Source organism: Anabas testudineus, chromosome 6 (assembly GCF_900324465.2).
Source record: "Anabas testudineus chromosome 6, fAnaTes1.2, whole genome shotgun sequence".
Classification (NCBI taxonomy): Eukaryota; Metazoa; Chordata; class Actinopteri; order Anabantiformes; family Anabantidae; genus Anabas; species Anabas testudineus.
This window is the reverse complement of record NC_046615.1, coordinates 7,558,507-7,585,761: the sequence shown is the minus strand read 5'-3', so window position 1 is coordinate 7,585,761 and position 27,255 is coordinate 7,558,507. Positions and strand designations below refer to the sequence as shown.

The window sequence follows — 27,255 nt, the reverse complement described above, 5'->3', positions numbered from 1 at the left end:
ATTTCATCTGCGGATCACAAGAGGCCATTTATACACACACATCCACACGCATATCACTCACTTGTCCATGATCACGAGTGCCAATATTTTGGCAACCTGAACAAGTTATAGGGAATCGGGCTCACAGAGGTAAAGCGCTCTGAAATGAAAACATGTACTAACTGATTGCTTATTCTAAAACCTCTTTGTATTCTAGACATCCCAATGGGCCGCACAAAACACACACGGGCACCCGGCGGCCTAGACCTCGCTCTGTTTTTAATGTTAGGTTATTTAATGGCAATTTGGAGTCATTTATCAAGGTACTAATTAGCAGTCTGACTGCTTGACCTCGCTCCTCCCGCTGTCTATTTTCTGTCTTGCTCTGGCTTTCTGATCATGTTGGTGGGTTCCCCCTAAGCATCTTCACGTGTATTAATCTCTTACCAAACAAAAACCAACAACATATGTGTGCTGAGATGGATTCTGCATAGCTTCCTCATGAGTGGGTGAGCTCTGGCAGTCGAAGGGGTGGCACTGATGGATCTGGACGGCTGCAGGAGGAGAGGAATGGCAGTTGAAGGGATAAATGTTTGTCTCCCTCGGCTCCCCTGACTCACTGCTGACCTGGTATCGCTGAGCTGCTCTGGCAGAGACGTTCTCCTCCAGAGCGAGCACAGAGGCCAGTGAAAGCAGCAGGATAAATAGCAGTGAGGGAGTGGATGCCAGGCAGCAAATGTGTGCTGCCTCTCTCCTCCGGCCTTTCACCACCTCTCTCTGGTGGCCGCCCTGGTCCAGTTCCAGCGGTTTTCTATTGGGTTTGATACCAGAATACTGTGGAATGAGGGTGTGCTCTTAGCAACAGCTTTGGTGGGCAGCTGCTGTGGTCCTAATCTGGGTCTTGCATTTCTCTCACTTTCTGTCTGTATCTCTCCATCTCTGGCTCTTGTTACATTTCTCTGTAGCCGCGGACGACGGAACTCACATGCTCGACATCAGGTAGACATCCTTTATCTGTCCAAACCTAAACATTTTCACTTTGTGGTGTTTTTGCCTATACCTCATACTCATTAACTAACTTCTATAGACTCAGACAGACTGAAATTGAAAACAATTTGTTCAACAAGATTACTAGATGACTTTGCAGGAAATGTTTAGCTTACATTTTCTTTAGAAATTCCTAAATGTAAACCACTTCCAACATTAATATTGGCATTGATTTCATGGGATAAAGCAATCTTCCCCTGTTTCAGGCAGCCAAAGAGATAGCATTACATAATACTGCAGCACTAGAGCCCCCACTCCAGTGATAGGTAGTCAATTTTGGCATGGTCGGTCAGTTTGGCCTGTGTATTTACCCCTGAGGGTTGTAAACAGATCCACTGTATCATTAAAAGCATGTACTGACCCTGTCCAGCACTGAGCTGCACTCCTGCCCTCAGCACCATATCGAGTATGTGGCTCTTCAGATAAGCTTTTGTCAATTTAAACACAGGGTGCGCTTGATTGCTAACATAACAAGACAAAATATATTTAGCTACACTGGAATCCAGTTGAAATGTGCTTGCACATGACTGTTGTTGAAGCTAGTCTCTAGTGTTTTTTTTACACTTAAAATAATATTTCATAATCATTATAGAAGGATAATGAAATCAACTCATTCTGTCTTAGTCAGACCTCATCAAAATGATCCTCTGTCTGTCTTCTCTTACAGTGGGTGTGCATGTTTCTGTATCTGTAACATTTTATTGACCATTTGCTGTTAGAGCCCAACCGATACTGTTTTATTCTGAATGTTTGCACACACAGATATCGTGGCAATTAAATGCAGTAATACAGTTTTTGTATTTTAAATATTTTTGAAATTTAAGTTTAATAAACAGTAGTTTTCTGTCATGTTTATAATTTATAGTTATTTGCCAGAAAAACTGTATATTATTCACAGAGATCAGTATGGGTTGGGCTCTTGCCTTTGTAGATATGTATTAGACATAATCTGACATGTGAGTGTTTATATTTATTCTGCCTTCAAAGGATTCTGGACAAGCTATTCCCCGTGTGGTTGAAAGCTGTATTCGCTACATAAATTTATATGGTGAGTAGCTTGTTGTTGTGTTTAGACGTTTTGTTTTTGGTCTACTGTTAAATAATCACAAATATATTACTGTGTTTTATTTTCTGTGATAAATTCCTCTAAACCAACTACAACCTTTTTCATTTCTGGGTTTAGTTGTTTAGTGCAGACTAATTATGCTTCCTCCTGACCCTTAAACTCTCCGTCCCCTTATTAAGTCCTAATTCCAGCTGAAAGACGTTTTCCTAAAGCTTGATTGCAGTCTCCCTGACTCATTAATTATCCTTAATTAGGAAAGTGAAGGGGCTTAAAGGACTGAGTGTTCCTTTTAGGTCCAACCAAATAAGCTTTTAGCTGCAGAGTATGGGAGCGACTTCCTATGGCAGTTCTCTTGCCTTCTGTTTCTCTTCCTTCCTTACCCCCTTTCTTTATGTTTTTCTCTGTGCAGGCCTCCAACATCAGGGAATATTCCGTGTACCTGGCTCCCAGCTGGAAGTCAATGACATCAAGAACTCATTTGAGAGAGGTATAGGATGTTTCTTAAACTATATTCGCTAAACATTATCACCTGGATAATATTTAGCCAGTAAGGATTTTAGTTACATTGCACACATAATAATATTTTTCTTGTCCGTGTGTCAGGAAATGACCCACTGACGGATGATGAGAACAATCATGATATCAACTCAGTGGCTGGCGTCCTCAAACTTTATTTCCGTGGTCTGGAGAACCCTCTTTTCCCCAAAGAGAGGTTCAATGATCTGCTCTCCTGCATCAGTAAGAACATAGACATTTTTGTGCTGGTCTTTGTTCATGACCTAACATAGTGTTTGTTTGATTGCTTTATCCAAAATTGAATTGTCATTCATCATATGAAGCATCATACAGTTCTTCTCCGCTATACCGTGCAATAGTCTGCATTAATGTTGTTGGATTTGTTCTGAAGTTATGATATTAAAAGTATGATATTAAACTTAAATGGCTACTGTACGCTGTCAGTTCTGTAGATGAATGCCTGTTAGTGCTTGTGGTGGATATTGTTTAATCTTTGGTTGATGTATTTTCTCAACTTTCACTGGAATTTTCAAGGCTCTTGTTTCTTATTTTGACATTGCTTGAATACTCCTTTGTGGTATTTGATTACTGAGTGGAATTTAAAGTAACATAAGTGGCTGTAACTGTAGGATGGTGGTGAAATGTGTAATTAGTGTTTGAGTCCAGAGCTTAATCTACAGTCCTCACAAATATAGTCACATTGTCATCTCAGTGTGAGTCAGTCAACTCTTTGTGTGGCTTTTTCTGATCTTTTAAGACATGACACTGTGTGCATTGTGGCTCTGTTAAAGAACAATTGCAACATACACAGTCACATGGACACAGCATGTGCTGTAATGCCTTGTGCTGTCACTTGTGTTTTGATGTTGGTGCAGGCCCTTGTGTACCCACAAGTGTACAAAGTGTGTCTGTATGTGTTTCCTGAGCATACGTGTTGCACATTTGTGCAGGATGAGTGATGGGGATCCCCTGTTCACATTCTCCAGCTCAACATGCCAGTGATGGCAGTGGTGGGCTGAACGCCCACCAGGCTCCATATTTAAAATTGCTTATTCTACATGGAACAGCTCTGACCAGCCCCAGAATCACTTTTCCATTTAACTGTTCTCCGGTGTATAGTGCAGCTCCTGATATCTTTCATTTTGGAATTAGCAGTCGGGGTGTTTTGCACGGCTGTGCTCCCAGTACACATTAGTTGGTGATGTAAAAGTGTGCATTGGAATACATCTTTAAATAGTAGCTTCTGAAGTGCTCAGGAGCCTTGCACAGTCCTTGTTAGGTATTCATAAAAAATGAAATACATCACACTATGCCAGAAGCCCAATTCCCAGATGGCACAGAGTGGCTGGAGGGTGACAGGGCTATTTTTAGCAGCCAGCACAGCCCAAGCTAAGCCAAATAAAATAGACTGCTTCAAGTGTCACGGAGAACAAACGAGATAGTAATAAAAAAACGTAAAGTTGGAATCCCCCAGCATCTTTATAAAACAACACAAGAAATATTTTGTTATGTTAAAGTTATGATGACAGAAAAGGGAGGGGGAACAGTCAATATTTAAATAATTATTTTGATCATTATTATTTTTTTAATTTTAATTGTAAAAGGAAAAGACGTGACAAAATAGATACTGTTTTCGTTCAGAGCAGGAAGTACTCTTTGGCCTTATCAGTTGCTATTGAAGAAGGATAACTTCCTCTTCCTCTGTGGTGTCAGATAGATGATTGTTTTTTTATGTATGGCTATACAAGGTGGTGCATTTAACCTGAGAGGTTAATGGACAAAATTAGACTGCAGATGTCAGTCCTGCCCCTGAAGTGACTCTAAGCAGAACGGCTTAATTTGACAGTATTTTTCTTATTGTATTAGAGCATTTGACTTTCTTAGCATCAGATCCTTTCTGATTATTATTTTTGTTGATGTAGGAATAGACAACCTGTATGAGAGAGCGCTGTACATCCGTAAGATCCTGCTGACTATTCCCAGATCAGTCCTCATCGTGATGCGCTACCTCTTCGCCTTTCTCAACCAGTAAGTTTATAGACACTCACCAGTAAGTGAGTGATTTGTCCTTAAATACTGTCCCAGTGCTACAGTATGTCTTTATCGTTAAACCCTTGTTTGAACTCCTTTCTCATTCGCTCTTTTCTTAACTACCTCCATCCTTTTCTCCCCTCTGCAGCCTGTCCCAGTACAGTGACGAGAACATGATGGACCCATACAACCTGGCCATATGCTTTGGCCCCACACTCATGCCCACACCTGACAGCCAGGACCAGGTCTCCTGCCAGGCCCACGTCAACGAGATCGTCAAAACCATCATCATCCACCACGAAACCATCTTTCCTGATGCCAAAGAACTGGATGGACCAATTTATGAGAAATGCATGGCCGGAGGAGACTATTGGTGAGAAAGGAGAAAATATACGAACAAAAAGCCTTTCGCTGGATTCAGTATGTTGCATCTTGCTCTAACAGCAAACACTGTCTAGCTACTAGGCCACCGTGCCACTAGTGTCTGATTCCAGGATTATAAGCAAAGAAAGAAAGAAAGATTATGCACATGAGGTCATTTCATGCAGCTGCACAGATTTCTTTAATGAGAAGTAGGTTTCAGACTTGGATAAATGCTGGTGGTTTTCCCCATTTCATTTTTTAAAAATCGCGAATGGAGCGAAGGCACTCAGCCAAACCTGCTTCATTAGACACTCACCGTGTAGGTATGCGTGTTTTTCTGTGTCAGTAGTATGTCGGAAGAGTTGATGTGAATAATTACAGTCACCAATTAGGTGTCTGTGGTTAAGTAACATGACAAGGTAGTGCATGTTTCAGAGCTGACTTTACATGGTGGACTGCTTTCAAGGTGAGACAGACTGAAACAATCACTTTAATTGCCATCATCACAGCAAGAGGAAAAAGAAAGAGGTCACCTGGCAGGGAGAGGATGATTAGTGAATTGCAGCACGCACTGGACTCAAAATGATCAAATCTAGGACTGTTTGCCAACTCCAGGGCTTATCGGTTGTTTCTTCCTCTTTTTATCTGTCTCTATTTCTCATTTGCGATGCCCCCACACCAGCAAAAAAAACTGAGAGGAATGTATCCCCAGCTAGAGCTAATCACACATCTCAGCATGACCGTGTTCCCACAGTGAGGCTCGTGAAGCCCTGGAGAGATTTGTTGTCTTGGCTGCCTCCCTGTCTAGCAGACGAGGAGGCAGCTAGTGACATGTAGCATGGGAGAAGACAGTCAGTTCCTGGCATGGTGATCCGTGGAAGTGTGTGTCTGTGTATGTGATGGTTGGTGGGTGTGTGTATTTATTATTTATTATGAGGATACTGACAATGACCGATTTTTAAACTTACTGTAGGACTCTTTTCCCCATTGTCATTATTACTTAGTGTACAAACTGAGTTAAAGTGTCTTCAGATTAGATTTTTTTTAGATGATAATAGAAAGATACAAAAGATATGCACAAAGAAATCCAATGCTGTTCCCTGTTTTAAAATTGTCCTTCAATAGCTCACCCTTCAGCCCCCTTGCAACCGTGGTCCTGATGGTTTGCATGTTGTGTCCACAGTGAGAGCCCCTACAGTGAGCATGGAGCCTTGGACGAAATAGACAATGAAGGAGGTACAGAGACGCACACCAGCGAGGACGGTGAGTGAAAATACAAGTACATGGATGTAGTATGAAATGTATTAGACTTGGATGTTTGATACACACAAATAACATACACACACACGCACGAATAAAATACTGTACTGTCCCATCTATGTGATGTGGCTGTACTTATGTTTTCCCCTCTGTCTGTGGAGTCGTAAGGGTTAAACCCAGATTTCTGCACGTCTCTGCAGCTAATCCTGTCTTTCAGCTTCTTAATGCAGTAACCTTGAAGTGCCAGGGAACTGGACTCTCATAGTTATGGGCCGCCATTCATATTCTAATGGTTCTGCTTCTCCCCTGGAGGCTTGGGATCGCCATGTCCAGCTTTTACAAATCCCATAGTGGTCCTCACTCATTGGAGAAAACGGGAGAGAAATGTATAATTATGTGGGTTAAAGGGTCTTGAGATAACATTTCTTAGTTTCTTTTAATGTTTTCATTGGTTTGTGTAAAATCTGTGTTTGAGTAATTTGTAAAACATAAAAGAATAGAAAATTTGCAAATCTATGGAGTAAGTGTGAGATTTGAATAGTTATTCAGAAATTATACAGTCTGTGTATTCTTTAGGTTTCACGAAATCTCCATGTGTCCAAGTGAAATATGAAGAAATAGAAAAACACCAGGCTCTTGTAGATACAAAGGAAATGGTAGACTTGTCTCAGACATGGTGGGATCTGTTCAGGTTGTGTGATCATACCTAGGGTTCTTTGTTTGAGTGAAATGGACACCAATTGGTGAGGTCCAAATAAAACAGTGAGTGAACTGACTGAGCTGAAACCAAAATATCAGACAGGGTCAGACGTTAGTATTGAACGTTCAGTGAAAAACTGAAAAGGGCAATAAAAGTACAGCTCATTAAAAAGTGATAGATATCCCTGATGGAGACCCGACCAGATGTAAAACTAACAAACTAAAGTATATCTAAGTTTTTATATCTTACCTTAGTAACAGACTTCCCCAAACCTGTTTCCATGGTGACAAAAACTGCCTGTCTCCTCACAGCCAAGGAGCATTTTTCTGGGGCTCCCCATCATCATTAATCTACTGTCTGATCGATCTCTTCTTATTATATCAGCTGTTAATCACTCAACCTTCCAATTAAAGCCTGTAAGTAAACAGGACAAGTGATTCCACAGAGAAACCTCTGCATGTGAGGAGTCCCACTGTAAAACACAGATGGCAATGATCAGCTCTTGGAGTAAATAATGGAAGATTATGTTTTCCAGAAATCCCTTGGCTACCACAGATTTGTTCCAAAAGCTTTTCTGAGCTGACGAGAGGATGTCCTCACTGACTGAGTCCTTCCCTGCAGAGTCCTGAACTGTGATCTAGCTAATGTCATAAGTTATTTTTAAGCCTCGGCTCACCCCAGCTGGATTTCAGACACAAAAGCAAACATCTCGCTTGAATCACTAGCACTCGATCCTGATTGGTGGTGAAGATGTTATTGTCTTGTAAAAATGTTATTGTCAGTCATATCACTTTATATGGATATGATGGGTTTAAAATAATTTTACCATGTAGGAGACACAAGTTTTATTTATCAAGAACGTTTGAGAAATCCTGTTGGATTCTGGAAAAACCTTCAGAATAGTGTTGTTAAACGTCATTCTGGGCTTCAAACTGATGATCAGGTAGATATGTTTGAGATTAAAATAAACAATGCTAGGCTATATACCATAAAGCATTACACCACCATTCACAAAATAATCATCGTCTGAACTTCTGTACACAGGATTAAAGTGATAATCATATGTGAGAGCTACAGTATATAAAGCCATACATGGTCTCGGTCGAATTCTGCTCATGCTGGACACATGACTAATGTGTGTCTCAAGGAGTGTGGCTGTCACGCAGAGAGATTTACTGCCTGCTTTTAGAGCGGCACTTCTCTTGCACCGTCAATACATTGATGTCCTATCTGCTGGTAAATTTCCTACAAGGTCAGAGGTGAACTAACTGACACATTGATTGTATCTCATTTGGAGGAATGCAGCAGAATGTCCTTGTTGTCAAGTGTCTAGTAAAGGGAAGTGGATTTTCTGCACAGAGAGGGTCATCACTGTTCCCCATGTTTAATGCTTAAGTCCAGCTTACAGGGTCCCTGCTTAGTGTGCAGCTTTGTAGCAAGCACTTAAGATGAATATTTGCCAAGGGAAGATGGTAGAAAAGAAGAAGGATTTTATATATTCTTCTATTGCATCAATCTAAACTGTATCTCATGCCTGGCTATTCCCCCCTTCTTCTGTGTATTAACATGGATGTAGAGCAGCATTCCCACACTGGCTTTGCTCCACTGGCTTGTGTAAGACATCTGACAGTCTGTATCTCTTACACCACAGGCCTCTAGCTCTCACAGTTCAACTTTTCTCTAACTCCAGTCTCCAGTCTTTCAGTGTGAGACAGTGTGGGTTTAACCTCGGGTGGTCAGGTCTGAAGCTATTCTCAGTTATAATTGCACAACTTGGCAGGGGGAATCCTTAGCTGCACCGAGATTACTACTGTTTTCAGCCACAGCCACGTCACTGCGGACAAACATTAGAGACAAAAGGCCGATGGGTGGGTGGGTGTTTATGTGGATTGATTGCAAAGAAAGGCACACTGAAAATAAAGAAGGAAATAGAAGTGCTCTGCACCAGTGAGGGTGCCGTCAACTTTATTAACAGCCTTGTCTGCTGCAGTGCAGTCCCGGTTAATTTAGACAGTAAATTCCTGCTTGTCACAATTCATTGCAGCCACGTCACATCCACGTTGTCACTCCTGATAACCCAGCGAAGCAAGGAAGGTAGCAAGTTAAAGTTCGGGGGGCGGGGAAAGAATAAAAATAGGTTAATAATGAGGACTCAGAGGAAAATGAAGAAACCTCATTTCTGCTCAGAATTACAACTGTATTTCCTCCTCGCGTGGCCTTTCTGCTCATCTGGGAATTACTTTTAAGCGCATGTGAAGGATATATCGTGATGGTCTTTCACAGCCAATACAAGCTTTAGCCATTTACTCTCCCTTCCATGATATCTAGAGAGCCTTTGTTAGGAAGGGCTTCGTCTGTCTAGGGACACCCTGTCTGACTTAAAGTGAGAAAGCAAGATGGAAGGAGGGTAGAGGTAGGAGCGAGGGAGGAATAAAGGAGCTATTTTTAGACTAGTGTTGCTGTAGTGCATGCATATTTGCTTGGAGACGTGTACCTGTCGAATAAGGGAGTCATCTGCACTATAACTGTTGTTGAAACCACATATGTTTTCTGCAGGATGGATATTAACAATGGTCTAACCTATATTACAACTTTTCCCGGTCTTCCCCCTGCTAGTCTTCTATGTACAGAGTATAATTTGTACAGTTATTTAGTAGTTATTGGCTCAATCAAATGCTCCATACAGTGAGTGACAAGCCCTGAGCCATACTGATCTCCTCTCACCAGCTGCTATAAATATCCTGCTAAAGCTCCTCAGGGCTTGTTGTGGCCCTGGTCCGGTGTTGTAGAGCTGGGCTACTATTGACTACAACTAAAATAACCAACTTGAACTCCATGTGTGCCAAGTCTGCATCCATGTGTGCAAACATGCCAGTTAGACTGTCCTGCAACAAGGCCAACATGTATTTAAGTGCATGTGTCCAGATTTAGATTTTATTTTATGTCCTACGACTGTGAACACTTAAAGATGTCATTAAAAATGTCTGCACATGTAATAATAGCCTGACATACCTGACCTGTCTAGTCCTCTTTCTGTTGACAGAGGGCGAGCCCATTGAAGCCATTGCCAAATTCGACTATGTTGGGCGCTCTTCCCGAGAATTGTCCTTCAAAAAGGGCGCCTCCCTGCTGCTGTATCAGCGGGCTTCTGAGGACTGGTGGGAGGGACGGCACAATGGTATCGATGGCTTGGTGCCACATCAGTACATTGTAGTCCAAGACATGTAAGTGTTTCTACACACACACTCACACACACACACACACACACAAAATCAAGCAGAGCACAATTAATCGTAGGAATTTAAGCAGATTGCATTAGGATGTGCATTTCCCTGCAGTTTTGTTTCTTAATTTGATAATTGCCCTTGAAGGTGAATAGAAGAAAAACATCTCTATCTGCATGCTTAATATAAAGATAGAAAGCTAGACAACTATCACATGGTCGCCTTAGCACAAAAACTGGAAACTGCTAGTCTGGGACTGTCTAAAGGTGACAAATATTTGCCTGCCTTCATCTCTAAATCTCACATTATATCTTGTTTGTTCAGTCTCAGACGTCCAGAAATATTGAACTATTCCTTTAAGGTTTAACCAATAGATTTTGAAAGACATGAATAAAATATGGCACTACAGAGTATTACATATGCATAGTGTGTGTAATTGTGAGAATGTTGTATTTTCTAAGCAAAATGTATAAAGTCAACATACATGTGGTGCTCTGAGGAAATCTTGCTTTCTGCTCTGTAACAGCTTATTTGTCCTGCGGCTGCTAATAGTACGAGCTTCATTGTTTTAAAGAATTATCCTGCACCTCTCCCTGATGGTATCCCTGTGGTTAAACAACACACTTGCCCTTGTCGACTTTGCTCTTTACGAGGGTGCAGACCATCATTATACTATAGGGTCGTGCATGGAGGGCCTTCAGCCTTGTTTGTCAGGTCCAGCACTGTCGTTCCCACTCAGCTGTGGAGTATCTGCCATCTCCAGGGTCCTTAACCAGCCCTCCTGTCACTGTACTGTGCTGTCAGCACTAACAAGCATATCCACCGCCATGGCGAGTGTTGGTGCGTAATGGACTGGATTCACTGTCTCGTTAGGACCGGAAGAGAATCCCTCCTATCATTTAGCAGCTGGCTGACAAAATGGCCATTTAGTATTCCTTCCTCTCTTTCCTCTTCTGCTCTTTCCTGTGCCGCTGTCCCCGTCAGTGTGCCTCCATCAATAATTTACCAGGAGGGGCACTGCTGATGGGGTGTCTTTTTAGCTAATGAAGGAGCAGGGGAATTTACATTTGTACAGGTTGTCCCTGAGCGCAGTAACATCCTGCTCCCTACTTAAACAGAGCCGGCCGAGTAGTGTTAAGAGCACACAGGGTTGTGATCTTCATTTGCACCATAAAAGAGCCTAGAATAAAACATTCAGGGAGACGCCTCTGAGACCAATTTAGCACAGGATGTCACCTCAAACATCCTGGGGTGCTTGAACTTTCTTGTGTCTGTCTGTAAATTCTGTTTACAGCCGATTCTGCTTTAGAGAAGGGCTTGTCCTTGTGCTGCCTCTGTGTGAATTCCCGCGAATACACTAAACAAGCGACTGTGCTTTATATCCGGTAATATGCATCATCAGAGGCAGCAGTGCAGCTTATTTCAGCTCTGATTACTGACACCTGACAGGCACCAACTGTACCCGGTATCCAGTCACACACCTCACTGAAACCCATACAGCTGGCTTCTGCATGGTACTGTGTGTGTATGTGTATGTCACCACCACAGTGCTTCACCAGAATACAAAGAGGCTGGGGAATATGACTCATGTGACTCTCCTGGGGTGGAGGGAGACATGCTGACTCAAAGGAAACTGATACCAAATCCTGTGTTTGAAGAACGCAAATATGAATGTTTGGCTTGGTTGCTGATTTTATATTTTTATTTTTTGTCTGTCATGTCTTGCTGCTCGCTCCACTCTGTCTGTATGTCCCAGAGATGACAACTTCTCAGACACTCTGAGTCAAAAGGCTGACAGTGAGGCCAGCAGCGGTCACGCTGGAGAGGATAAATGTTCAGCAAAAGACATTGGCTCGCCCACAGACACCAGGATCTCTGAGGCCTACATCACCAGGTCGGTTTTCACTCTGCTGTAAAGCTGCGGCAGTATATTGGACTGCAATATTAAAGCCTCTCCTAATTGATGATCTAAATGTGGAATCTGCTATTTTAAATTTTCAACATTGTCCACTGTATTTTTAAACACTCAGTGCTGGTTAGATTCTGTCCATGGAAAAGTCTTTTAGCTTCGAAATGACAGGTTTTAGGTGCCAGTCTGTTATACAGCAGCAATAATTAATAATAAATAATAAATATTATGAGAAGTAACTCATGAACCTAATTGCCTAAATATGTCATAATAGGTGACAAGATTTTAACACACGTCAGGTCATGATTAAAAACAAATCTGTATTCAGGGTTGCTTCACATTTGATTTATGTGATGAGAGACATTCCAGTAACCTGTAGTCTAGCTGCAGTTCTGCAACAACCTCCGTGAGTCTAATTGGCACTGAAGAAATACATTTCTCTCTTTCTATTTTTATCTAGAGTAAGTTACCTCCTATTGTAAAGTATGAGTAATAAATAACCGTTGCACTCTTGTACACTAGAATACACATATGCAGTCATGCGGGTTTTTTTTTTGCGGGTTCCTCTTTTTATTGCATTTCTTGTGGCAAGGTAAGTGACCTTGAAGCGTCTGTTACTAGCTCTTGCCAAACACGTGAACAAATGCTATTTTATTCAGAGCCACGCTCAGTCTCTCTACCTCACTGTTAAAATGTTGATGATTCACTTTAGAGGCAACGTTTACACCACTGCAGGTATTTGTATGCAGATGAAGAACATATCTGAATGAATCATCTTTGTCACATCAGCCTTAATGAACCTGCTCTCTCTAGACAGACATCTACACCTGTCCCCAGACCCCAGGCAATCCCCACCTCTTTCTACATCTCTTGATTCTACCCCGCATTCGCTTTTCTGCTTTTCCATTCAGCGTGTTGAATCATTTATATCCTTATCTGTATTTAGATATACTTCTCTCTCTGCGTACTCAATCAACAACACCAGATGGACCTCTGGTAGGAGTCTGGCATCAGCAAGTCTGTAAACAAGATGTTTACGATGAGAAGTTATATTAAGGTCTCTTTTTAGTGTAGAAGATGCACATTGATGTGATCATAGCATCTGCTGTGTATTCTGATTTACATTATTAGCCAGGGCAATAGTAAACAGGGAGTGAGCAATGTGTGGTGAGACAGCTCACAAAGTTCCAGTTGCCCCTGTAGTACACTCCCTCTCAGAGGACTGCTATTATAAATATAGACAGCACCACCTGCAGGTTATCAGGAGTTCCTGCAGTTATTTACTATATTAACCTCTCACTGCAGTCATTATATACGCTGCCCGTCTTTATCTTTGATTACAGCACGCATTCACAGTGGCATTGTTTCAATAAGCTTCTGTAATGTTGCAACATTTATTCTCGTCCAGAGTTGCATTAATTTTTCTCCAAGATCTTGTATTGATGATGAGAGAGTCGGACCGCTGCACATTCTTCTCCAGCACAACCCAAAGATTCTCAGTGGGGTTAAGGTCTGAACTCTGTGGTGGACAATCCATGTGTGAAAACGATGTGTCATGATCCCTGAACCACTCTTTTACAATTTGAGCCTGATGAATCCCCGGCAATGACACCATTAATTGTTGAGTGTATGCAGGAGCACACTTCGACAGTGTTCGTTAGGCAAACATGAATTCACAAATGAACCCATTTGATTTGGAGAAGTAAAATGAGTAATGAGTATGATGCTGAATTTCTTAACTTAAAGGCACCTGTCAGTTTAGTGCTGTTGTAGCTTCCCACAAACGTTATCTGCACATTATTGTCATTACTATTACCACTATAATTGTTATTGGTAATAGCAGTAGTAGTAGTAGTAGTAGTAGTAGTAGTGGTAGTAGTAGTAGTAGTAGTAGTATATAATAATGTGTTAAGTCCTATCTTAATTCCTGTTTGTTTATCCTTCCATACTAATGCAGACTATTTAAATATGATAGTATTTTAGTCTTTAAATGTGAACAGAAAAAGTGACTAAATAATAATAATACAATCTTACTATTTATTCTTATTACTTTTTTTTTACCTAACTTTGATCTTGATATAGGAGTTGTCATAAAATAAACATTATGTAACTACAGATGACATCAGTGACAGCTGCCTTGATTAAACATTACTGCTCTGACTAGTGCTGGTAGTCATGAATATGCAGAGTAGAGCTAATATTAAGGACGATGCTATATTCTATGTAACAAAACTGTTAGAGGGAGTAGATGTCACTGTGGTGAATTGTGCATAACTTAGAAGGCAGAAATCTGTGTGAGTATGAGATGCGGTGTGTCTAATCAGACACATGTATGTGCTTCAGAGAAGGTGTATGTGTTACTGTGCTGGTCCAGTTTCAGATAGAGGAGAGGCAGCTGTAGCTTCTCCCCAGGACTCTGTTTCAGTGTTCTGATGAATCACAGGTCTTCTGCCTCTGACGGACAGTCAAGTCCACTCAACCTGCTCTCCAACATATTGGATACACTGATTATCAGTATAATCACAGTACAGCCTTTCATGTCCAAAGCATCAATTTATTCAATAATTTAGTGGTTTAAATTATTGAATACACAGCAGTCTATCCAAAAACTGTTTCCCTAAGCTACTAAACAGGTTACAATGTGTCACAACAGCGGTAATAAGAAATGTTTTTAAAAAATGATAATTGGGTGTTATTCCAGAAGAAACTTGTTTTTGTTGTTGTGACAGCTGCAGTGCCATAAACAAATAGTTCTAATTGCGCTTTTCTCTGGCTCTTCTACCCCAGCAGGCACAGGAAAAGATCAGACCCGCCATCTCGGCGGCCCCCTGCCTGTCCCAGTGATGTCCACTGCATGGTGCATGCATCCCAGCAGGGTCATGGTGGACATGGAGGCACCCCAGAGATGGGCTCCCCAGTGCTAGGCCACTTCAGTCCCCGGGACATGCTGCGGACTCGCAATCACATGCCCACAGACAGCCCAGAGCGACGGCGTCGGACTGGCCATGGCAGTCTGACTAACATCAGCCGTCATGAATCCCTGAAGAAGATGGAGAGCCCCCCGATCCGCCGCTCCACCTCCTCGGGCCAGTACACAGGCTTCACTGATGCTCACCACCACCACCACCACCATCACAGCGGCAAGCCCCTGGACCCGGAGACCATCGCACAGGTCAGCGTGGGACGAGCGGCGACCCGACCGCAGCTCCCTCCACCATGAAAGCCCTGCCCTGCCCTGTAAAAACATAGTCAGTCCCTGTCTTCTGCTTCCTCTGGCTGCAACTGTGTCTGTGTGCTAAATGCACGCAAAAGACTAGCTTCACAGGCAGACAGCAGGGAGCATAGCCTGATATTGGGACGCATTTTTAGTGAAATCTTACCAAAAAGCATCCAAAAAAATTAATCAGACTTTTGTCACAACTCTAATTCCAAAAAAGTTAGGAGGCTGTGTAAATTCTCCAAAAGAGACTCCAAGAGTCTCGAATCCTTGCATTCAGTTTTTATGAAGATTTTTCCGGTGTTCCAACTTTTTTTGGAATTGGGGGTTGGAGCCATAAATGATGTCTGATACTATAAGAACCACAGCAGAGGTCACAGAGAGCACTTGAAACTGTGCTGGGCTGTCTGTCTGCCTACCAGGAGCATGCTCAGATGAACAGATTGTCATCTCTGCATCTCCTTCGATATCCAGTGTAATTAAGCATGTAGAGGGAGTGGCACCGCTGCAAAGTAATACTCTCTACTAACTCTCTATATGTATAATGCATGTTTGGTGTTTTCTTGATAAACTCACTGTGGTCCTCGCTTAACATTTGTAACTCTTCCTTCTTCTGTCTTTCACATCTTCTCTGTTTATTTCACCGTTTCTTATTCCTTCTCATTTTCTCTCCTTTTTAATCTCAACCTTCCTGTTTCCTGCGCATGCCTCTCCGTCCATATCCACATCCAGTATTCATCCGTGTTCTCCTTCCTCTCTCACACACCCTTTCTTTGCCTCCTGCAGGACATAGAAGAAACCATGAACACCGCTCTGAATGAGCTGCGTGAGCTGGAGCGGCAGAGCTCAGCCAAACACGCTCCTGATGTGGTGCTGGACACCCTGGAGCAGCGGCAGACCTCCGGCAGCAGCGGTGGGGGTCCCACACCGGCGAGCTCCAGCGAGTCCCTCAGCCCCATCCATGGCGTTATGCTGAGGTCTACCGCCAACACTGAGCCACCCATCCGCCGCAGCACCAGCTCCTCCAGCGACACTATGAGCACCTTCAAACCTGTTGTAGCACCCCGCATGGGGGTGCAGCTCAAACCCCCTGCCTTGAGGCCCAAGCCCATGGTCTTACCCAAGTCTAGCCAGGCGCCACAGCCTCCTGCTACATCCTCTCAGGATCCTCTGGACAAATCCTGCACAATGTAACATCTGGAATAGGAACAGAAGTGCTGCGAGCGTCTAGACTTTATATACATTCTAAAAGTATCTAAGAGCTTGTAAAATACATGAGCTAAAAGACTATGTGAGGTGTTTGTTTTTGAAGTTAGAAATGAGATTATAAAGAGGAGAGACTGGTGCAGGAGACTTCTGTCTCAATGTGCACATGTCATGTGTTGATATTTTTAGGTTAATATTATCTAAAATCTTCTCTTTTTAAAAAATAAATAAATTCAAACAACAAATCACGAAGGCTTCCTTCAAGGTTTTAGAAAATGTATACTACTTGCAGTAGTTTAGTTTACAGACATTCATGGACTCAGTAATTTTGAACAAAACATAGTGCAGCATGTAGCTCCTCTTTTTACCACTGAACCTGAAACAGAGCTTGTAGTGACCACAGTGGTATCCTCACTCATTGAACTAGAAAAAGTATTTTTTGCTCTTACCTAGGAGGGTCCCTGAAGGCATTGTGAACTGCTTCAAAAACCTTCCTTACTTTGAGATGTAACTAATTTCAGATATTGCATATTATAGAGGTACTGTGACTACATGGACAGTGGTTTGACATCTAACCTGATAACTTAAGGTACTCTGTTAAAAAGGTTATAGTGTTAGGATCTAAAAAACTGTTTGTTTGGCAAGGCATACCATCAGTTGTGTCTCAGAAAAACTGTTATTTTACCATATTTCCACATTGCCTGGAATGACAGATGATTATTGGGTAAAACCACTATTTCACTATGAACTTCGTTTTTAACATTTCAATACATCCTTGAATTCCTGCATGGGTAACTCTTGGTGAAGGGTGAATAATATGCCTAATAACTTATGCCTTTTGCATCTGTGTTGCCTGTGGAGAGCAGCGTGTGAAACCATAGTGACAAATCATCTCCTACCTACCATATGGATTAACACACATATGTAAAATCATGGCGTGGAACACATGCCATAGCTTCTTTTATGCCTTGCTTGGCTTTATCTACCCAAAGATGACTGTATAAGTTAAAGCATGGATGTTGACCCTCCGTAAATATATATATGATGTAGGCATCCTTCATATTGACTGATGTGTATAGACTCGAGGCAGCGCCCTGTGGGAGTGCTGCCGGTAGCCATGGACCTAATGACTGTTAGTGTAAAAGCTTCCTAATACATCAGCGTTGGCTTTTGTCTTTGTCCCAGTCTCTGAAAACAGCAGCTTGTGACTAGAGCCCCTCTAGTCTGTTTTTTATGTTTGCATCGCTCTATGACTGACACTGATGCCTTCCACATGGACTTGCTGCATATGTGGATGAGGACATTTAGTCTAAGTGTCAGTCAGCTCAGAAGTGTCCAGGTCAAGTAATAATTTCAAAATGCAATAGCTCCATACACTTGTATGTCTTAGTAAGAGTGTGACGGCACCCCTCTCTCTTTTCGTAAGCAACCTCTGTACTGTGGAAATAACAACTGGGTGCATGTCCTGGCTAGCATAATAACACTCCTAAAAGAGTTGGTTTGAAATGAATAAGCAATGCTCTCTAACAGCAGGTTTACACCATCTTTTGAATTGACAGTGTGTGTAACTAATTGCAGAATTACTAACTTCCATTATTTTTATAATCTCTTTTATTGTCTTTGTTGTTTTCTGGGTAAAAAATGGCTGAAATTTAGAACAAATGATGTAGGATAAATATCTAGATGAAGATGTCCCATACCGTATGAAGCCAGTTGTATAAAATGTTCTGTCAACAGTAGGACTCAGTTATGCCATCTGTAGGAATTACGCTTCTCTGTGATGTTCTGTACATTTGTAGTATGTACTTGTGAAAGTGCCTTTAAAATGTTTTAGAGGAACTTCAGACATTCTGTCCTGTTGCATTTTCATGTCAGATGCTTTTGAAAAAAAATGCAGTGCAGGAAGAAGACACATGAATAAGTAATGATGCCATTTTGCAAACTGTTATGAAAGAATTAATAATAAATACACAGCTTACCCATTGTGACATTTTACTTTTATGTATATACAGTAATTGTATATATGACACAAACCATCATAATATTATGTTAGAGTTCTTTGAGGCCTTATACCTCCAAGGATTTCTAGCTAATAAAGGAAATAATTTGTTGAGGCTGAGGTGAATTTTTCCACACAGTACATATGAAGTAACTTCAGTTCATTTATGCTCACTGCTGTAAGTATTCAGATAAGTAAAGATAAAGTAAACAATTACCAAATTGTAAAAATATACCTACAAGTCCTCCATTCAAAACTTACTTAAGTTGATATAATATCAACATTTAACAAGAACTAAAATGTTATGATGCTGCAGTACTTAAGTAAATATCCTTAGTTACATTAATCCACTTATCAGCAGTGCAACGTCACCTGAGCAGTTTCTGCACACTTTTTAACGTAGTATGCACACAGAGTGTAAGTAAAATGATCCCAAACATGATGTTCACAGAGAAAACAGACTGAAGATTTATTAGATTTTGGTTGTTGTTGTTTGTGTAACAATATACACAATTAAAGATTGGATTGAGTACATTGTAATAATGGTACAGCACTAAAGAGACAATAGACAATCTGGCTACTTTTACTGATCTATATAATCTACGGTATGTTTCATTTTTTAAAATCACGCATGGTAAAAATCTTCCAAGGACAAATCGAAGGTACAAGTGGAGAAAATCTAAGTCTTGATAAGGACGGAGTTCTACACTGACAGTCCACTGTTTTCTGTCTAAATTTCATACAAACTTATCAAATTGTTAAGAGACATCATAAGATGTCGGAGAGCTGATATATTTTTTGTTTCCTCATCGTCACCTCAATTAATACACATTTTATGCCGTATTCTCGAACGAACCAGTTTGGTTTTCCAATCCTGTGTGTTCTGCTACAGTATATACGGGAGCTTGACTGGCAGTTGGTGATCTGCAGACCTCACTCCAGCTGCAGCACTGTTTGCAGGAGTAAAAGTGGCTCTCTGTGTGTTCCAGGCCTTAGTGTGGGTCTTCAAGGCCATCTGGTGAAAACGGAACAGAGAGAGCCCTTTGTTTTAGATACTGTCACACAACAGGGCTTTTCCATCTCCATTTTAATCATTCTGCCGCATGCTGTGATATGATTAAAAGGGAAGAGAAGACACTGCACTTCAAAATCTCATGCCATTTTTATTTAATTCTTTTTTACCTCAGCAATCGCAACCTTCCTCTCCCAAGTGTGAATGCTCTGCTTCAGCTTCCTATGTTTGTCCTTGACATGAATGTACTCGGTGATATCAGGAGCCTGATAATCTGTCATCTGGCGACGCAGGTGTTGGTTGAGGGCCTCTGCCTTTAAACGCTCCTAATGAGAGAGAGAAAGGGAAGTGATTGTAACAGCAGGAAATAATATAGGTGCCACTCAATAAATAAGTAATACTTAAAACTTACTTAGGTGTTTTTGCCTGTCCTAACTAATTTAATAATAATTCATGTCTTTGATACCTAGTGGAAGAATTCCTAAACTTGCTTTGAGCAGTGTCATAGAAATCTGAAATAAACTCAGGGTGAGAAACTTGTGTTTGTTAAGTTTATTGTATTTTATAATTCATGTAATTAATTAAGCTTTAGATGGAGAAGGAGGACACGATTCTATCTTTTAGTCCAAAAGAGAAACGGTTCCTTCATTTTTTCTCAGGCAATGCTTAAGTTCTACTTAAGTAAAACATAAAAAATGATATTATACCAACCACACAGAGCTTAAAGTTGGTTTCTTAAGATGAGCCTAACTTCTGGACTAAGAACAAACCTCCTCAGCATACTGTATCTCCTCCTCAATTTTTGCCAGCATCAGCTTCCTGTTGGTGATGTCATTACTCAACTCTGCAGACTCCAGTGTCACACTCCGTAGTTTCTCCTGTTCACACACACAAACATGCAGGATGAACATAATCTTTACTTCAACGTTTAGATAAGTTTAATACATTTACATTAAATGACACTGAAAACCATAAAAGCCTAAATGTAAATGTCTCAAACTAATTTAGAAGAAGTTACCTTGTGTGAACTGAGGATACGTTGAACTTTCAAACTGTTGACTTGAATTTCATCCAGATTTTTGTCAATTCTCTGCTCATCATAGTCCAGGAAAATTTCCTATGTCCAGCAGATAACAACATACATAGTTGCTTACTAACTACTAGGTCATAATTAATAAAAGTGCCCCCTTTCCCAGCGTTGTCAGCCTTGTGTTTACCCACACTTTCATTCTCTACCTCATACTCAGCTTTTCCCATCTCTTTCTTCTGCTGAAGCTGCTGCTGGAGCTTCTTCTCCTGGACCTTCAGCATCTGGTTCTTCATATTAAACTTCTCCAACTGGGTGATCTGTTTAAGTTAATGTGTGCGTGTACAATATGTGTGTATGTAAACAGTATCGGTACAAAGAAATTAATATACCATTAAAAAAAAGTTATTTTCAGTATGAATTTATTGAATTCATACTTTCATGATATATTTTTACCTTCAACTTGTCTTCAATGTAATGGAGCACCTTCTCTGGCTCTTTCATTTCCATTTTGTTGTCCTTCATAGGTTTGAGCAGTCTGCGTTCAAACTCATTCTTGGCTTTCCTGATTTCTGATAAACGCAACTCTGCCTCTTTCACAGCAGCCTGGAAAGACGAGCAGAGTCAGGAAAAATGTCCTAGAAATGTGCTTTCGCTTCCTCTTATGTTTGCTGTGTTTTCATATGCTGTGTTGTGACCTTGTAGCTGTCCTGGATCATCTCATATCTCTGTCTGACTTTCTCCCGTTCTTGTTGTGTCTCTGTTATTTCTCTCTTTGCCACATAAAGTTTTTGTTCCAAGGTCAGTTGTTGGAGTCGGTCAGATATGAAGGAACGGGACCTCCGCCTCCATCCATGACCCTGATAGGGAAAACACACACACACACACACACACACACACATTCTCAAAATGATGCAGTTATGCAATTATGAGTTTTGTGTGTAGGTGTTTCTGTGTTTCTGTGTGCACAGTAAATAGCCTGTTCTCCTTCTAGAGTAAATGTGTCTTGTCCCTGGAAATCACTGACCCCTGCCTCCAGCTGGGAGGCTCCTGTTGCCCCCGGGCCTTCTCCCCCAGCCTGAGACACCAGATCCTGTGGATCCAAGCGGCTGATGAACCGTTCAAACATGTCATTCTCTGCCAGGATGGCTGCATTGGAACATCTGGAGCGCAGTTGAACAACAAATGTTTAAAGTGAATTCAGTGTATTTTTGCAAATTATACCGAGACTTCAAATCTAACAGGACCTGATTAGTTTCAGTAGCTAGCACGACATGCAACTCCTCGCTAAACCTACAACTTTCAGACAAGGGTTGACGGACAAAGTTACGTTTTAGTAGCTAACCGCTGGTTTGTCCTCTTTAATACTGATTTCTCTTACTTTAGTTCCTCTGCCCGGCTGTAGAGGAGCTCTTTCTGTTCTTCTGTGATGTCCGTGTCTTTCTCCTCAGTCAGCTCGTCCTCCATGGTTACTAAGGTACACTGAATGTCTGCAGTGGTTGCTATGGGCTCATGCTGCCTTTACGTGGTTAAACAAAACTCCGTAAACTTGGCAAGGATCGTGAAAGAAAGTGTTCAATTGCATTTTATTTATTTCAGGGCCTTATTTTTATGTAATAATAATAATAATAATAATAATAATAATAATAATAATAATAATGTTTTTTATTGTTATTTAAAGAATAAAGACTTATAAATTAACTTGTTTTATGAGTACGTCTTGCACTCTTTTATTTGGAACCACTTCAGGTTCAGTTTCGTTTCCCGACAAACGGGCGTCGCTGCTCTCTGAGCTGAGCTGAGCTGAGTTTGGTTTCACTCGGTCCAAAACAAGGCAGAACAGTGTCAGGATGAGCTCGACGCTTTCCAAATTCATCCTCAAAACCCTGTGTGACAACCAGGGTTTTCTGGACTTCGAGCGTCTGGACAAAACCATCTCGCAAAACTTTACTGTGGCAGAGTCCGTGCTGCGGAGCGTCCTCTTTGACGACGGCCACATCGCCATCCAGCAAGGCAGGAAGAGGACCGGGGCTGCTCAGCTGATCTGCTCCGACAGTCGGGTAGTGGCCAAGACCAGTGTGAGGATATGTCAGAAGAAACCCGGAGAGTGTCCGCAGTGCGATGCTCTACACCTGTGCAAGTATTATGTTTGCGGAAATTGCACGTTCGGGTGAGTGGCTTTATAATAAACGTGTGGGCTTCGTGATTACGGTGATATGTCAGTACAGTAAAAGAAAAAACGAATAAATAAATAAAATATTTATATATCCAAAAGGTTTAAGTGCAAAGCGACAAAATTAAGATGCAGGAAATGTAAGAACCTTTCACCTTTAAATACACACACACACACACACACACACACACAGGTGTCTCCACCTCTATTGTCTGATCTATTTACCTGCCCTCTCGCTGCATACGTGCTAAAACTTTTATCTCGTTGACTCGTTTGCTGACGATCATGTAAAGCCACAAGTGATAACACGGCATAAGAGAGCAGACTGTGAACATTTAATTCCCCTCAGTGTAAAGGATCAGCTGTATGTTGATCAGCTGTATGTTGATCAGCTGTATGTTGATCAGCTGTGCGTTGATCAGCTGTGCGTTGATCCTTTATTAAGATTTGGCTGTGTTTGGCCAGTAGATGGCAGTAATGCATCATTCCACTACGTGTTTTGACTTGTCATTGGCTCATCACAGGTGTTAAACATTAAATGATTTGTTTTTTTTTCTTTATCAAAGATTATTCACCTCCATAAAGTGAGGTAAGCAAACTGTGCCAGCGTGTCACCCTGCACAGTACAAGGCTTCTGGAAAATGACTGCGTTACACTGAGTTGAACTGGTATTAATGTAACTAAGAGTATGTTACCTGCTCTGACATGCCAAAATGTCTGTGGACATGGAGATGGTTAATTCACATCATATTTAATGACCTTGATTGTTATTTTCATGTGTGCACAGTGGGAGTGTAACTGATGCCCTCTGCACACTGTAGATGGCTGTGGCTACATTACACATGTTAACTTTCATTAAATAATAGAAACATCAGTACCAAAGACTGTCCCAAAATCAGGCACGCCTTATTTCACCGAGTTAAATGTGAAACTCTTAAAACTCTTACCTGACATATTATTTTTGTCACCTTCAGAAACAAGTGTAAAAGCTCCCACAGCCTGGCTTCTCCGTACAATGCAGAGATTTTAAAGAGGTACAGTCTTCACGACCTGACAGAGAAACAGCTGTTCCAGCTGTTACTGCAGAATGATCCTTATCTGCTTCCTGAGGTTTGTTCGACAGAGATGGAAAATGGAAGAGATGGAAATTCCAAATGTTTTGATATTGTACATTTTCTGAGTGAATCATAACATTTGTGTAATGAGATTGTTTCCCTCCTCTTCACCGCTGTCTAGATCTGTTCACATTACAACAAGGGCAATAGTTTGCACGGTTCGTGCAAGTTCACCACTTCCTGCACCAAACTTCACGTCTGCCTGCACCACTTCCAGGGCGACTGCAAGTTTGGATCGTCATGTAAGAGAACCCATGATATCGATACACAAGGATTGACGCTTTTCAAAGGATTCAGTGAGGAGAACATGAGAAACCTTCATGAAGTCTACAGAAATAAATTAATCATCACGGGTCAACAAGCGCCTGCGGTTCCTGGTAAAGACTCACTCTAGTAGAAATATTACTTTGAGCTTCCTGTCATGATTGATAAGGTGTATTATGTGTTTTCTGCAGTGCTGCCAGAGGTAATAAGCCCCAAAAAGGAGCCCTCCCACAGTAAACCTGTATCCCCCACTAGTGCTTGTCCACCTAAACCCCTGAGTGATGCAGAGAGGAATGAAATCTGCCTTTACTTCATTCGTATGCACTGCAGCTTCAAAGGTAACTCCTCAACGCATGTGTAGGTATTGTATCAAGAAAAGAATTACTTGATTAGGTATTCATATACAGACTTTAATATTGAATTCATACTGGAGTACATTATGTTCATTTTTATTATTAATTAATCATTTATTTAAATAGGGTGGCCATTATATTGGAAACACCAACAACGACTGTGATCCCGAAAGGGAACATATCACCTTTCCAACTGTTTCAGCAAAAACTATTAGAATATAGAAATAGGCCTTTGTGTTCTTTTTTTCCCCCCAGACAAATGTGCTCGTGTCCACTGGCACCTACCGTACAGGTGGCAGGTCTTGGACAGTGATGGTGTGACCTGGAAGGACCTGCAGAATATGGAGGACATTGAGAAAGCGTACTGTGACCCACAGCACGATACCAGCTGCATGGACCCGCCAACTTCCACCTCAGGGATATTTACTTTCTTTGGTTTACAAAGGTGCATGATGAAATCTGAGACCACAGAGATGCCCACAGTCTTTTAGTTCATATAGTGTATGAGAAGACGAATAAGTACATGTGCAGTAATGTTATTACTCACAGTTTTTTAGTACTGTATCTACTCCCCTCGAGGAAATATGCTAATTTAATGTCCACACACTGCTTGCTTTCAGCTCTGCATCCCTCTACTGTGCAGTCCGTTGACTTCATGACCATGACATATGGTGGGTCTTCAGTTCGACGCTTGTCCACTGCCTCGTCTGTCTCGAAGCCACCTCACTACATTCTTACAACACAGTGGCTTTGGTACTGGAAAGATGAGAATGGAAAATGGCTGGAGTATGGCCGGGTAAGACAAACAAGCACAAATACGACAGCTGTGGGTATTTGAGCCTGTGATCCTAAAACACGTTTTCACTCTTTATTTTTTATTTTTCCCCATTTGAACACAGACATATTTGTAATGTTATCTTTGGTGGACTGTTCTCTGCTTTTTGTGCTGCCTTTAGGGAGATGGTGATACACCAGCCTCCGTCACTTCTCAAACTCTGGAGAATGTGTACCAGGCAGACAGAGATGCAGCGATTCCTTTCAGTGCTGGCAAACAGCAGTATATTCTCAATTTTAAGGGAGAGACGAAAACCCTGCCGATGTATCAGCAGAATGTAAAATACAAAACCATTAGAGAGGTCAGACGAAGGCCTCTCTTTGTGTCCGCTCATGATGTGAAGATCAAGGGGAACAGGTAGATTTTGCGTTATCCTCGAAGAGGTTTGTGTTTCGCGTGACTTCACTAAAAAGACAATTCTTACTAGATGTTTCTTCTCTCCTGCAGCACCTCTTCTGTAGCACAAAGCTCTTCCACAGCTGAAAGTGTCCCATCGCACTGGGACAAGAGTGCCCTACCTGATTTTGGATACAAGGTACATTTTTTAGCACGTATCACTGTTTTTTTAAGTTTTGTCCCCTTTTCAGCATCAAATACAGTGAACATTTACACCTTTTGTTAATTACATGTTGTCTTTACTTTTATCTTTCAGCTTGTGCCTCTTTCCAAATCTGTGAAGGATTTTACTTTGATTACAACACTCTTCAAGCGCACCATGCCAAACCGTACAATTAACAGCATCCAGAGGATCCAGAACCCGTCTCTGTGGAAAGTCTTTCAATGGTAAATCACAAACGAGCTTTGTTTGGCTTTTATGAGGAGACTTCAGATCTAGACCTGCACTTTTCCTGTACACAGAAATTATAACAACCTAAGCTGCTGATTGTAGCCTAGACATAAGTAGTACAATAAAGTGAATAAGCATTATCTCAAATGCCAATTTCCCACCAAAACAACTCATTACATTAGGTTTTTGTCTGTGTTGCGTATTCAGGCAGAAAGCGCAGATGAAGGAAAGGAATGGAGGGAAACCTGTGATTGAGCAGTATTTGTTCCACGGGACAGACCAGTCCTTGATTGAGGCCATTTGTGAGCAAAACTTTGACTGGAGGATGTGTGGTGTCCATGGTACAGCCTACGGCAAAGGTACAGTAAAGCAGCCTCAGTGGCCATTTTGTATTGACAAGAATAAATGTCTTTTCTTGAAAATGACTATGTTTGGTTGTGGAGCAGTAAAGTTAAAAAGCAGTTTAGGATGAAATGTAAACAATCTTAGTTTTTTTTTTACTTTTTAGGGAGCTATTTTGCCAGAGATGCATCTTACTCAGACAGATATTCCATGGCCAAAGTAACTAAGAACAAAATCATGTTTGTTGCGCTGGTCCTGGTGGGGGAATACACCAAAGGAAGCAGCAGCTATGTCCGACCGCCGCCGAAAGGAAAGAGCAGAACACTCTATGACAGCTGTGTTGACTGTGAGAGAAATCCCAGCATCTATGTTGTCTTTGAAAAACAACAGATATATCCAGAGTACCTTATTGATTACTCATAAGTAATCATGCTGTGGTTCCCGTTTCTGCTCTTGGCAGCAAGTGTCTGTAATACAGCTTTGTGTAGTTGTATAGTTGTGCAATAAGTAACAAAGAATTTAGTTTCTCGAGTTAAGTACTTTGCAGCATTGTCGTTCCATTTGAGTGTGTGGGTATTATATATTAAATCATTTGATTAGTATTACTAATGCACTGATGATTAACAAGCATTTTGTGTTGCAACAGCTTGAGCTGGAACTCATTCTAACTACTTCCTATACTGTATGTTACAATACTTCTTCTGCAATGGACTAAAAAAATTAAAAATACAAGAGTAAATTTTCTGTAAGGGTTCTTACAGTCATTCTGTTCTTACATGAATTTCCAGTGTGTGGGAAGGTACTTATTTTAGCACTGTGGAATATATAAT

The 27,255-nt window shown here is 41.3% G+C and overlaps 3 protein-coding genes across 8 annotated transcripts in view; 2 read left to right on the top strand and 1 right to left on the bottom strand.

The window, feature by feature from the left end:
- The window catches only part of srgap1a (SLIT-ROBO Rho GTPase activating protein 1a), a 65,893-nt gene extending 49,051 nt beyond the window's left edge, over positions 1-16,842 (top strand). The window contains exons 12-22 of one of the 5 annotated variants that reach the window (XM_026366416.1): positions 197-302; positions 2,014-2,074; positions 2,502-2,579; positions 2,696-2,830; positions 4,531-4,636; positions 4,788-5,012; positions 6,186-6,265; positions 10,006-10,186; positions 11,943-12,080; positions 14,886-15,267; positions 16,099-16,842. In XM_026366416.1, the coding sequence (XP_026222201.1) occupies positions 197-302; positions 2,014-2,074; positions 2,502-2,579; positions 2,696-2,830; positions 4,531-4,636; positions 4,788-5,012; positions 6,186-6,265; positions 10,006-10,186; positions 11,943-12,080; positions 14,886-15,267; positions 16,099-16,506 (1,900 nt within the window). In that variant the 3' untranslated portion in view covers positions 16,507-16,842. Of the gene's footprint in view, positions 1-196; positions 303-944; positions 979-2,013; positions 2,075-2,501; positions 2,580-2,695; positions 2,831-4,530; positions 4,637-4,787; positions 5,013-6,185; positions 6,266-10,005; positions 10,187-11,942; positions 12,081-14,882; positions 15,333-16,098 lie in introns of all 5 variants that reach the window. The other 4 variants (XM_026366418.1, XM_026366417.1, XM_026366415.1 and 1 more) reach the window with 4 other exon arrangements.
- A 126-nt stretch (positions 16,843-16,968) lies between these two features.
- ccdc113 (coiled-coil domain containing 113) lies at positions 16,969-23,757 on the bottom strand. Of its 2 annotated transcripts, none has more exons than XM_026366423.1 (9): positions 23,677-23,757; positions 21,584-21,719; positions 21,255-21,416; positions 21,013-21,162; positions 20,766-20,876; positions 20,548-20,646; positions 20,300-20,407; positions 19,700-19,855; positions 16,969-19,532 (listed from the first exon to the last, which is right to left on the bottom strand). In XM_026366423.1, exons 2-9 carry the CDS (start codon positions 21,683-21,685, stop codon positions 19,404-19,406), a joined length of 1,017 nt encoding a protein of 338 aa, XP_026222208.1. In that variant the 5' UTR covers positions 21,686-21,719; positions 23,677-23,757; the 3' UTR covers positions 16,969-19,403. The 2 variants fall into 2 exon arrangements, with proteins under 2 accessions (XP_026222208.1, XP_026222207.1); XM_026366422.1 differs by lacking the exon at positions 23,677-23,757 and adding an exon at positions 21,938-22,159.
- On the top strand, positions 22,282-27,195 carry parp12a (poly (ADP-ribose) polymerase family, member 12a). Its single transcript, XM_026366425.1, has 11 exons — positions 22,282-22,726; positions 23,704-23,839; positions 23,966-24,221; positions 24,300-24,446; positions 24,717-24,908; positions 25,082-25,257; positions 25,418-25,653; positions 25,744-25,831; positions 25,949-26,079; positions 26,291-26,442; positions 26,592-27,195. The coding sequence occupies exons 1-11, from the start codon at positions 22,407-22,409 to the stop codon at positions 26,846-26,848; spliced, it is 2,091 nt and encodes a 696-aa protein (XP_026222210.1). The 5' UTR covers positions 22,282-22,406; the 3' UTR covers positions 26,849-27,195.
- Positions 27,196-27,255: the final 60 nt, after the last annotated feature.